The sequence below is a fragment of the Carassius carassius genome, chromosome 13 (genome assembly GCF_963082965.1).
Source record: "Carassius carassius chromosome 13, fCarCar2.1, whole genome shotgun sequence".
Lineage (NCBI taxonomy): Eukaryota > Metazoa > Chordata > Actinopteri > Cypriniformes > Cyprinidae > Carassius > Carassius carassius.
This window is the reverse complement of record NC_081767.1, coordinates 34,303,592-34,315,959: the sequence shown is the minus strand read 5'-3', so window position 1 is coordinate 34,315,959 and position 12,368 is coordinate 34,303,592. Positions and strand designations below refer to the sequence as shown.

At 35.5% G+C, this 12,368-nt stretch overlaps 2 protein-coding genes across 2 annotated transcripts in view; both read right to left on the bottom strand.

The window, feature by feature from the left end:
- si:dkey-205h23.1 (AT-rich interactive domain-containing protein 3B) overlaps positions 1–1,763 on the bottom strand; it is a 45,843-nt gene extending 44,080 nt beyond the window's left edge. The window contains exon 1 of the mRNA XM_059565424.1: positions 1,510–1,763. Within this exon, the coding sequence (XP_059421407.1) occupies positions 1,510–1,545 (36 nt within the window). The 5' untranslated portion in view covers positions 1,546–1,763. The remainder of the gene's footprint in view (positions 1–1,509) is intronic.
- Positions 1,764–3,423: 1,660 nt separating this feature from the next.
- Positions 3,424–8,786, bottom strand: fam219b (family with sequence similarity 219 member B). Its single transcript, XM_059565423.1, has 7 exons — positions 8,571–8,786; positions 7,382–7,469; positions 7,219–7,297; positions 6,415–6,489; positions 6,255–6,297; positions 5,350–5,518; positions 3,424–4,090 (listed from the first exon to the last, which is right to left on the bottom strand). The coding sequence occupies exons 1-6, from the start codon at positions 8,628–8,630 to the stop codon at positions 5,369–5,371; spliced, it is 495 nt and encodes a 164-aa protein (XP_059421406.1). The 5' UTR covers positions 8,631–8,786; the 3' UTR covers positions 3,424–4,090; positions 5,350–5,368.
- Between the last annotated feature and the right edge of the window lie 3,582 nt (positions 8,787–12,368).

The following is a 12,368-nucleotide window of genomic DNA, read 5'->3' as shown; positions in this document are numbered from 1 at the left end:
TTTTTGTTTGGCAAACAGAAATATTTGACTGTTGTTGCAAATTCTGCTGATTTCACCAACTCAACATTAATGCAAGAAGAGCCGGCAGATTCGGAATGTGAATTAGAATATTTTAGAATATGGAACAAAAATCAAATCAACACTTCTTACACATTCTCAGCAGATACATTTGCATGCATATAATTAATTATCATGTTAATTAACACAGAAATAGGTTATTATTGGCCGAGAACCGGTGGCTAGTGGCTTATTTAATCACAGAATTATTTTTTTTTTTTTTACAAAGTATTTATTCAAATTACAACATTTGGGAGCATAAAATAAATTGACAATTTCAAAAAAGAAACCTGGCAATATAAGATTAAATACTTGAAATCATGTCAGAAACCATGTCTTCATGCAATTAGCTTCGAAATGAACCCTTTGAGCTCTCTTTTCTTAAAAATATATCTGGATTGAACAGTGAAAACAGATCAAAATCATTTGCAACATCCACAAAACCTGTGAGTTCATCAGGAAAGTATACACTTTAATAGCAATGTTTGTTTTTGTTTGTTTGACAATCAAACACTGTTTTTAAATCCACAAGTTCAGATGAGTTAAATAACTCTTGATACTTATAACCACACAGATAGTGAGATTTCTGAAACAAAACTAGCTTGATTCGATGACTCAACAATTGAACATGTCAGGGATGAGATATAATATAACATGACTGAAAACAGCTGAACGATCAAAGCTGAGGCCACTAATGAAAGCAGCATGTCTGTGCATTTAGATGCATCTGGCACTGTGTGTGTGTGCGTGCGTGCGTGCGTGCGTGCGTGTGTGTGTGTGTGTGTGTGTGTGTGTGTGTGTGTGTGTGGCCACAGTGATAATAAAACTCCAAATCACCAGCATTGTGGGTCGCCAAGATAAAAACAGCTTCATAAAAAGACTAAATAATGAAACTCTCAACATGACAGAAGGTTTCTGTGGGTTTAAAGGCTGGGAACACCGACTATAATGTGCATATCTCTCATTTTCCCCAAATCTAAATTATTATTGCAATATTATTATTATAACACAGAAGTGCATCAGATACACACATAAGAAATGCATATAACACGATAAAGACACTTTAAAACGAATTTACTCATACATTCTCTCAGTAAATGAACCTTAAAACCTGAAATTATGAATTATAAATTCACTGTAACAATGATTTATCGAAGTTTTAGTAACATTAGTAATGGACTTTCAGTCTTTCTATTTAAAAAAGTAACATTTAATTCAGTGTAACATTAGCGGTTTCTTTGTAACTGTTTGTGGATTCTCCTACAGCATTTGTTGAGTGGAAACTGTTTCTGAAGACTATAATGTATTTCTCAGAGCAGCTCAATGTAAAGCCACAGAAGCGATCTCTCTCGGTACCGACTGTCCGGTGTGTCGCGGTGTTTGATTGACAGCTCAAGACTTCAGCGTTATTAATAACATTATGAACATTTAGACTAAGTTGCACCGACTCACCATCTGTGTTTTGCCGCTGCCGCTGTTATCCACCATCGCTCCGCTCCGCTCGTCTCTTTCTGCTCGGTAACTCTCGGTAAACTGTGCACGCGCAGCGGCGGCGCTTTCCGTTTCTCCGGCGAGCGCGTGGCGATCCGGACGAGCAGAACCGCGATCACAGACCTCCGAGCCGCCCGGCGTTCAGCGCTCAACTCCCTGCAGCTCCCTTCCGCTCCGCTCGCGTCACTCTGGCGTTACCTCCCCTCGACGCGACGCGACGCGACGCGCACCCCCACCCCGCGAGCGCGACAGACCTGTCAATCACGCGCACACTGACCGAACACTGCATGTGCGTTTGGTATTCATTTCATTTAATAAACTAATAAAATTAAATAAATAGTCTAATGATTACAGCAACACATACATAGAAAATGACTACAAGTGTAATGCCAGTATTACAGTTTTTTACAATCGCTATGACAGTTTTTTCAATACATTTAACAAGTTTCCTAAACTCTTAACGCACCAACACACCTAAAACACACAATTGGCAAAATGGTTAATTTCATGCTCAAAATCACATGGAAATTTTGAAAATAGAATAATAAACTAACACAATGCACCATGTTTAACAAAACACGTTTCAAAATCAAATAATTATTTAAAACACTAACATATGTTCTCTTCCAACAGGAACATTTAGTCATCATAACACAATGACAAAACAACTGAAGTTACAGAAACTGCATTATTTTATGTGTCAGGTCTGCCCTTATACTATAGACAGTATATTCTATTGATCATAGATTGTTTCTTTTGAAGCCTCTCTACATTTTAGTTTTGTTGGGTTTAAATTCATGAACTTTGTTTCTTTTGCTGCAGACATTCAATACAAAAAAATGAATGACCATCTCAGAGTAGCTTTATAAAATGTAGTTTTTGTAAAAAATAAATACATACAGACACCATGCAGTAAAGACTTTAGTTGCAATATAATTGCAAAAATGCAATATAGCTGTCATTTATTTATAATTTATGTCATTATGTGAAAATACTAAATTTACAGAACAGAGAAATCCACACTAGAATAAAAAGTAAATAAATAAATGTGATCTGCCCAAACGTCTGGGTTTGTAAGTTAGTTGTGAGTTAGTCTTAGAACATGATGTTATCTGTTCTGACACACAGTGTGAAAGCATTTGTAAATTTAACTGTAAAATTACATTGTTTTGGTCTTGGTTGAGCTTGTGTGTAAAAGAAGTTCAAGCATTTTAAATATGTGTTAACTCTATACATTTTGTGTCAAATCAACAAGAAATGTGTTAATTTTATAGCCTACAAAGACAGATGTTGTGCTAACTGTGTTAAGAGTTTAGGAAAATTGTCAAAGGTATTGTAAAAAACTGTAAATGCTCCTATAGTGGTCTTGGTTTAGAAAATTAATTAGAAAATGACCAGATCTAATGCCCAAATATTTCGTTCAGTGCGTTTGGTATTCAGAAAATAATATGAAGTTACAAAAAAAAAAAAAACTTAAACGCTCTTATAATAAACAAACATAATTAAAACACCTCATTCTCAAATATTCATTGTTCAGAATCAACTGTCTATATATATATAGAGAGAGAGAGCATTTCTCGAGTATTTTCTTATGAAGTTTCCAGATGATGATTTAAAGTAAAAAATACTTTAATGATGGATTTCACGGTTTGGTTTAATGAAGAACATGTATGACTTGAGTTTTAGCTCATTTTGCATGTTTATTCATGCTCAAAAGTCATGATTTCTAATGCATGAATCAAACTCAGGCTCAGAGGGGACAGCAGCGCCCTCTGGTGCTCGTGCACAGCTTCACATCTTATATTTGACCATTCAATGATGTATTTGGTAAAGATTAGACTGTGAATAATAAACATCTGACACACATCAACGAGAGAAAGTTTAACTGTTTCGTTTACTGTCACAAAACATTGTTGAATACAAATAATATATTTCTTTGCAACAAAATAAGAGGCAATAAAGTTATCGCATTATAAAATCAGTAACTGATTCCTTGTGTCTACAAAGTGAAGAAATAAAGTGTTAAGTTGCATAGTGTTAAGGACGCCTAATTAAATCTCAATCTCACACACACTTTAACCACAAACACCAGCGACATATTTATAAGACTCAAGCAAATGCTTATTTAAGGGTGGATAAAAATATTCTTGATTATGCAATTTTAAATACAGAATAACACGTCATATATTGACTAAAGTAACATCAACACTTCATCTCAGTAACAAAACGTGGAGAGAAACAGAAGATCAGAGGGATCTCGTAAAGCTTTAGTGCATCCAAAAGCATACAGAGAGAAAATATAGTTAAAAAAAATTAATAAACACTTTTTGAAAGAGTCTTGAACTTCCATAGTGGAGTGACACACACACACACACACACACACACACACACGTATGTAAAGTAGTGTCAGGTTTCTCAATTTCAGTAATGCTTCACTTCCCCAAATGCTGAGAACTGGAGCATTATGGGTATTCTGCGTGTTTCAGATCCCACTTTCACTTTCACTTCCTTTTCTGAGAGTTTTGAAATCATCAGCCGCTGTCTGGAGTGAAATGATGATTATAAAACTCAGAGAATGAAGATAGTGATGGCCACCGATTACATGCATGAATCACATCCAAATCATATTTCTGTGACTAAAGTGAATAAAGTAGTGTACTATTCTTTTGTAAAATGTTTTTTGGTCAGGTCAAAGGCAGCACAACAAATACCTGCATGATGAGTAAATAACGGAGCATTTAAATGTGATTGTGTTCATCCATTACAGCAAAGAGAAGGAGATCTTTAAAAGAGATAGAGACTATGGAAGCCCGTTTCAGCAAGGAAAAAAAATTAAATTAAAAAATTAAAATGATAATGGAAACTATTTGTCTCGCAATTCAGACCTTTTCCTCATGGTATAAAGAGATAAGATATAAACATCTAATTCTGAGAAAAAAAAATCTAAATTGTGAGCTGGACAAAAAAAGTGTTACCACATTTCTCATGTATATATTATATTTATATATTATTTTTAATAACTGATAAAGAATCATAATCAAACTGAATCGCTGTCAGAGCTCCTTCAACATGCAAAAAAAGTTACAGCCATAAAAATAATAATAAAAAATAAATTATAATTTTGTGTGTGTGTGTGTGTGTGTGTGTGGTGGAAACAAAAAACTGAATTGCAAGATATAAACAATTCCAAGTTTACATCTCGCAATTCTGTTTTTGTGAAACTTTTTTATATTTTGATGATTTAATCTTAAAAATATGACTTTTTGTCATAATTAGAAGTTTATATCTGACAATTCAAACCTTTTTTTCATTTGACATTTTGTCTATGAATTCTCACAATTCATTTAAACAAAACAAAAAACATATATACATATATATACACACACACTGTAATTGCACCTTTTTTCTAACAATCACGTGTGAATATCTGACAATTATGACTTTTTTTTCAAAATTTTCTAAGGTTTATATCTTGCAAAAGTCCAAATTGTGTGAAAAAAAAGTTGCAATTACCTTTTTATTTTTCCCTCCTGTGACAGAAACAAACTTCCATACATTACAGCAATGAGAATTCGGGGCTAAAGATATTTTAGATGAAAACTAATATTACGACTGGTGTGGTAATGGTACTCAGATCTGTCTAATTTTGAAATCTAGCTCCTAATATATTTATTCTGACTTTGGGCTGATTTGTGACCGCAGCGAGGATGCAGTAAATCACAGACTGATCTCTGGAGCACACGCAGCTCACAGCTGCAAGCGTTTGGAGGTTCGGCTGCGACGTGTGATTGGAGTAAAAACCCAGTTTGTGGTCCAGTCCTCACTGCAGACAGCAGGAGACAGCATCAGAGCAGCAGCAGACGGACGAGCTCAGGGCTTTCGGGGGAATCAGGTCCAGATCCTCATCATCAGGGATCTCATCCAGATGATATCCGTCCTTCAGCAGCTGCCTGCTCAGCTCAGGATGCACCTGCAGATCCAATTCATGATTTTATTTCATTTTTTAAACAAAATCAGATTTAAGATCAATTATAAATTAAATGGGTCCTTTTATTATTGCTTTGACAAAATGCTACAAAATATAACTATGCTAATATACTATTATAGCACTTCAAATAAACAAATAAGGCTTTGTGTGTGTTCTTTCTATCTCGAAATATAGGGCAACCACTGAATTTTAATCATGTTTCAAACTAAAATCTAAATTAATCTAAATTAGATTGTATAATTTGAAGCAAAAACAGAGTGGTTTGAATTCAGTTTTGTGAAACTATACATTCAAAATATCTTTATGAGACGCAGATTCACTCTCTGCCAGCAGGTGGAGCTTAGAGCGTTTCCTTGGTTACCGCTGTAAACAAAGCACTTGTGAACACTGCAGCAGGTGGAGCTTAAAGCGTTTCCTTGGTTACCGCTGTAAACAAAGCACTTGTGAACACTGCAGCAGGTGGAGCTTAAAGCGTTTCCTTGGTTACCGCTGTAAACAAAGCAGCACTGCACTTATGAACTTTAATATGCTTCATACAGATAAAAAATACCATGTAAACTTTACTTAAGATAGTAAGTTCCCCTCAGACACACATTCATATAAACTTCTCCCACTAACTGAATCGTGATCGGTTTAGCATCTCAACTGATTTAATTCGTCACATATTTGAATCGACTGCAGTTAATCGTTCCATCCCTAATATAAGGTATAAACTCACCTCAGCTGAGGAATATCCAGACGAACAGTCCAGCTCTGCATCACTGATGAAACCAAACACAATCAATCAGCACACACTTCCTCTAATCAATCAGAACATGCTTCTGGTCAATATCAGGAGTTTCAGGCTTGTGTGGAGCTGCTTCTGATGTGTGGCGCACCTGTCAGAGTCCAGCGAGACGAGCGAATCCTCTCCCGTCTGACTCAGAGCAGCGTAGCCCTTACTGAAGCTCACACTGCAGAGAGAAACACACTGAACAACAGCACGCCTGTGTGTGTGTGTCTGTGTGTGTGTGTGTGTGTGGCTGAAGGGGAATAAAGGAAGGCTTGATGAGTGTGAGCTGTGATACACACTCGCTTTAATCAAACCAACTCAAGACTCGAGCTGTATGTGATGCACTATTATAGTTTGTGTTAATATTTCGATTTTCTGTTTTCATTTGTTTTTAGTTGAAGTTTTAGTCATTTTCTTGCATGGTCATTATAGTAAACATACTACAGACTATATAAAAAGCACTTTCAGTACAGAAAAAAAAAATCTAAGTTAACTGAAATCATTAAAAAAAATGAAAGAAAAACACAACAAAATCTCTTTAACTATAATGAAAATGAAACATAAAAAATAAAACAGATTCAAAATAACAATAAAAACAATATTATCATCAATGATACTAATATATATATATATATATATATGTTGTTTAAAATGTTGCCTTGGGAACTTGCAGAAATAGAATAAGGTTTTGTTCTATTTGAAATGTTTTTTTTTTATGGTTCTGGTTTTACTGAACAAAAATAACAACCCTGATATGCAGTTTCATTGATCTATAAATGCACACTAAAAAAATCATTTAAAAAATGCATGCCTTAAATGCAATGCAAGTCACTTTGCATGGAAGCATCTGCCAAATGCATGAATGTGAATATCTGTGTTTGCATGTAGTTACGCTCATCCTCATCCTCACGTCTGTGGTTTGTGTCGTGTCCTCCCTGAGCCCAATCCTCTCTTCTGCAGAGCTCGTCTGGCTGTGTCTCTGTGCTTCTCTGCAAACACAGTTTCTATTTCAGTGCATGCAGCTTACGACGTGAGTTTAGAGCAGACGACTGATCCGAGCTCTCAGGACTTACGGAGCGTGGTGTGGAAACCAGGAGCCTTGAACATGAGATACGGCCCTCTCTTCTCCACCGCTCGCGGCTGGTCACTGATTTCAGCTCTCTGATGATTACACATTGGATTCACAGTGACAAATAAACGGTAGATTTCATATCATATGTTACTGCGGCAAATTAACAACTGCATCCTAACCTGCTTATACTGGCACACACACAACATCTACAAGATGTTTTTTAAGTCACCAAGGCTGCATTTATTTGATCGAAAATACTATAAAATTGTGAAATATTATTATGATGTAAAATATCTGTTTTCTGTGTGAATCTGTGTTAAAGTGTAATTTATTTCTGTGATGCTCCGCTGTATTTTCAGCATCATTCCTCCAGTCTTCAGTGTCACATGATCTTCAGAAATCAGAATAATATGATGATTTACTGCTCGAGAAACATTTCTGATTATTATCAGTGTTGAAAACAGCATAGATTTTTTTCAAGTTTCTTTGATGAATAGAATGAACATTTATCTGAAATGGAAATATTTTGTAACATTATAAATGTCTTTATCACCCTGTAAACATTTGCTTAACTGCTTTTAATATTAATAATAATAATAATAATAATAATAATGTTTCTTGAGCAGTAAATCAGCATATTATTCTGATTTCTGAAGATCATGTGACACTGAAGACTGGAGGAATGATGCTGAAAATACAGCAGAGCATCACAGAAATAAATTACACTTTAACACAGATTCACACAGAAAACAGATATTTTACATCATAATAATATTTCACAATTTTACAGTATTTTTGGATCAAATAAATGTGGGCGTGATGAGCAGAATAGACCTTTTTTTATTTTACTGTTCAAAAACTTTTGACTGGTAGTGTATTTGTAATGCATTTTATATTCTGTGCATAAACAATAGAAAATTACATTATAATTTGAAATAGCATGCATACTTTTGGTGCAAATTAGAAACTTATTTAGCTAATAAACTTCTTATTCTAAATTCATACCATATATCGTATTCATGATTTCATAGGCATGAAGTCATTGCACATAAAGGATCATTCAGAGACACAAACTCATTGTTTAAACATAAGATTAGACTCAAAGACAGAAGGCAGCTGCTAATAGAGTTCTCCTAGCTTTAGCGTTAGCTGTGTAATTACAGACTGAGCTAAACATGTCCGAAAATCACCTTCATCGCGGCTGAAGACAGAGGAGCTCGCTGCTCTCGACTCTCCGTCGCGTCGCTCATGTCGGGGTTTCAGAAAAAGGGTTTAAACGCGAAATCATGTCTTAAATCACACTCTGATAGCTCATGCGAACAGAGTTTAAAAACACTGCTGTAAACAGAGATTCTTCTTCGGCTGACGTCCCTTCCGCGGAGTCTGCGCGCTGCTGCCGCCCACAGGCGCTCTTTCTTCTTCTTCTTCTTTTTTTGTTTTATTGGCAACCGCACTTAACAGTGCATTACTGCCATCACCCGGTAGCTTGGAACCAGTATTATTCAAAAACTGAAACAACACATTAACCATACTATTTCCTATATCTGAGTCTAATATATTCTTTAATGTTAACTCTTTCCCTTCATTCTTCCATAATTCTTCTCTTAGCACTTCTCTTTCCTCATCATACCCATTACAATTAATAATCACATGTTCTACAGTTTCACTCTGTCCACATTTCTCACACAAACCTGTTGGATGCTTAGATATTAAGTGTAATGTTTTATTCAAACCGGTATGTCCCACCCTTAGTCTTGTAATTATACTTTCCTCCCTTCTATTTCTCCCTCTTTTTCTACCTTTTCCCACTTTCTTTTGAATTGCATATAAATGTCTCCCTTTACTCTCATTATCCCAATATTGTTGCCACTTTTTACTCATTTTCTCTTTTATTACTGATTTAATTTCTTTTAAACTATGTTGTAACTCAATGTCTACCATCTCTTCATCTACTGCTTGTTTAGCTAATTTATCTGCTTCCTCATTGTCTTTAATTCCCACATGCGCTGGGACCCACATAAACTGTACCTCTATTTTAATTTGGTTCAATTCAAAGAGATTTTGAAGAATTTCCATGATTAAATCTGGTCTTGATTCTGACTTTTGATTATCAATACTAATTATTGCTGAATGAGAATCTGAACATATGACTGCATTTTGAATTTTCCTTTCCTTAATTATTTGTACTCCTAGCAGAATAGCCATCAACTCACCTGTATACACCGACAAATGATCACTAATTCTAGCTTTTTTCTTCACCATTAACTTTGGCACATTGACTGCCACTCCTATTCTACTTCCTTTTTTAGAAGCATCTGTGTATATCTGTATATTATCTCCATACGTTATTCTTAAATACTCATTTGCTCTCATTACTTCCATCTCATTATTTCCTTCATTCTGTCTTATCTTCAGTAATGTTAAATCTACTACCGGCTGAGGAATAATCCATATAGGAGTATGCATATATATTACTCTTGGTACACATCTATAATTGTCTATCCCCATCTCCTTAATATCTTCTTCTACCACCCACCCAAAACTCTTATGTTTCTTCATTCCTTGTTCCCAACATTTTCCTAATATTTTCCTTGTTGGATGTACCTCATTCTGACTATTAAGATTTGTCCAATACACAGCCATTAACTGTTGTCTTCTAATATTAAGCGGCATTTCATTTATCTCTATTTGCATTGCTGCTATAGGTGTTGTTGGATATGCTCCACAGCAAATTCTCAATGCCTGTGCTTGAATTCTATCCAATTTCTCTAACTGTGACTTTGCTGCCAACCCATATGCTATACTTCCATAATCTAGTACAGATCTTATCATTGCTATATATACTGTTTGAAGTGCCCCTCTATCTGCTCCCCACTCTTGTCCTGCCATACATTTCATTATATTTAACACTCTTTTACACCTATTCACTATCTTATCAATATGTTCTTTCCATGCAAGTCTAGTATCTAGCCACATTCCCAAGAATCTAACTGATGTTACTCGTGCCATATTCCTGTTATATATCCTTAACTTCCATGCATTACCTACTTTCTTGTTGGAAAATATTATAACTTGTGACTTCTCCACCGATAACTTAAATCCCCACTTATATGACCATTTAACTACCTCATCCACAGCCTTCTGCATTTTCCCCATAATGAACTTATTGTTTCTCCCTCTGAACCACAAAGCCCCATCATCTGCAAACAGTGATCTACCAACACTCCTATCCACCTTACTAAATATATCATTTATCATTATTATAAAAAGTACTGGACTTATCACACTTCCCTAGTATCTCCTACTCTCACCCTTATTACTCTTTGCTTAAGAAAGTCATTAACCCAATTAAACATTCTTCCCCCTACCCCCATCTCCTCCAACTTAATCATCAGACCCTCCCTCCATAACATATCATAGGCTTTTTCAATATCAAGAAACACAGCAATTACTGATTCTTTATTTGACAGAGCTTTCTTTATTTCCGCTTCCAAACACATAACCGGATCCATAGTTCCTCTTCCTACCCTGAATCCACTTTGAAAAGGTGTTAATTTTCCTTCTTTTTCCAAAAAATATACTAACCTATCCGTTATCATTCTCTCCATCACTTTACCTACATGAGAAGTAAGGGCTATTGGCCTATAGCTAGCCGGCTTACTTGGATCCTTCCCTGGTTTCTTTATTGGCAATATCAATGCTTCTTTCCAACTTTGCCAACTTTTTCCCAATAGATGAGGATGCTCTCGTAATACTTCCTCCCTCTCCCTCTTAAACTCTTCAGTCAGATTTTCCGTACTGTTTACTTTTATAAATGTATTACAAAACATTTCTGCTTTCTCACAGTTTTCTATTGCTGTAACTTCCCCTTCATTTAAAACAGGATATTCCATATCTTTCCTTATTCCATTCATCCTTCTGATCATACTCCATACTTCTCCTATTGGTGTACTTCTCCCTATTCTATCACAGAAATTTCTCCAATGTTGTCTTTTTGCCCTTCTTACCACCTCTTTAACCTTTGCTTGTTCTCTCTTATATTCGATTAAATCTGTATAATTATGCATTCTTCTTGCCTTCTTGTATGCTCTCCTTTTCCTTCTAATAGCTTCATCACACTCCTTATTCCACCATGGTACCATTTTTGTCTTTCTTCTTCCTTTACCCTTAGGAATATTACTTACTGCTGCGTTTTTCATAACTCCTATAATTTTCTCATTTATAGCTTCTATATCATCTACCCTTCTTATTTCATTTATGTCTAAACCCTCCTCCACCCTTTTCACATATTCAGTCCAGTTAGCTTTTTCATACTTCCATCTCCCTTCTCTTCTCTCACTTCTTTCTACACAATTATTCATATTGGTACACATTTCAATCAAAATAGGAAAGTGGTCACTACCTATAGTACATTTCCTTAATACCCTCCAGTTAATTATTCCCCCTAACCTACTTTTTACAAGAGATAAATCCAACACCGTTTCTTGACCTGTTCTCATGTCTACTCGTGTACCTCCCCTATCATTCATACAGATCAAATTCATCTCATCCATCAATTCTTCAACCACCTTCCCATTTCTGTCAGTTACACTTCCTCCCCACATACTACTATGGGCATTGAAATCCCCACACCATATCACCCTCTCTCTACTTTGCCCTTCTATCTCCAGCATATCTTCCAATGTCATTTGTCTACATGGATTATAAAAATGTATTATTACAACACTCTTATCATCCTTCCATACCTCCACCACCACATATTCCATTTCTCTTCCTTTCCCCACCATTCTATACTGTATTTCAGATTTAATGAAAGTAACACACCCACCACCATTTCCCTCTTCCCGATCTCTTCTCACAGAAACATACCCTTTAATTACAAAATCAAATTTAGGTTTCAGCCAAGACTCTTGTACACATATCACATCTGGCTTTTCCTCCATCTTATTTAGATAACCCTTAAATTCCAGTCCATTAGCCACCAAACT

Coding starts and splice junctions, on each gene's coding strand:
- fam219b (XM_059565423.1), bottom strand. CDS start 8,630: ATGAGCGACGCGACGGAGAGTCGAGAGCAGCGAGCTCCTCTGTCTTCA. Junction 7,298..7,381: donor TGGTTTCCACACCACGCTCC/GTAAGTCCTGAG, acceptor CTGTGTTTGCAG/AGAAGCACAGAGACACAGCC. Junction 5,519..6,254: donor CTGGATATTCCTCAGCTGAG/GTGAGTTTATAC, acceptor TTGGATCTGCAG/GTGCATCCTGAGCTGAGCAG.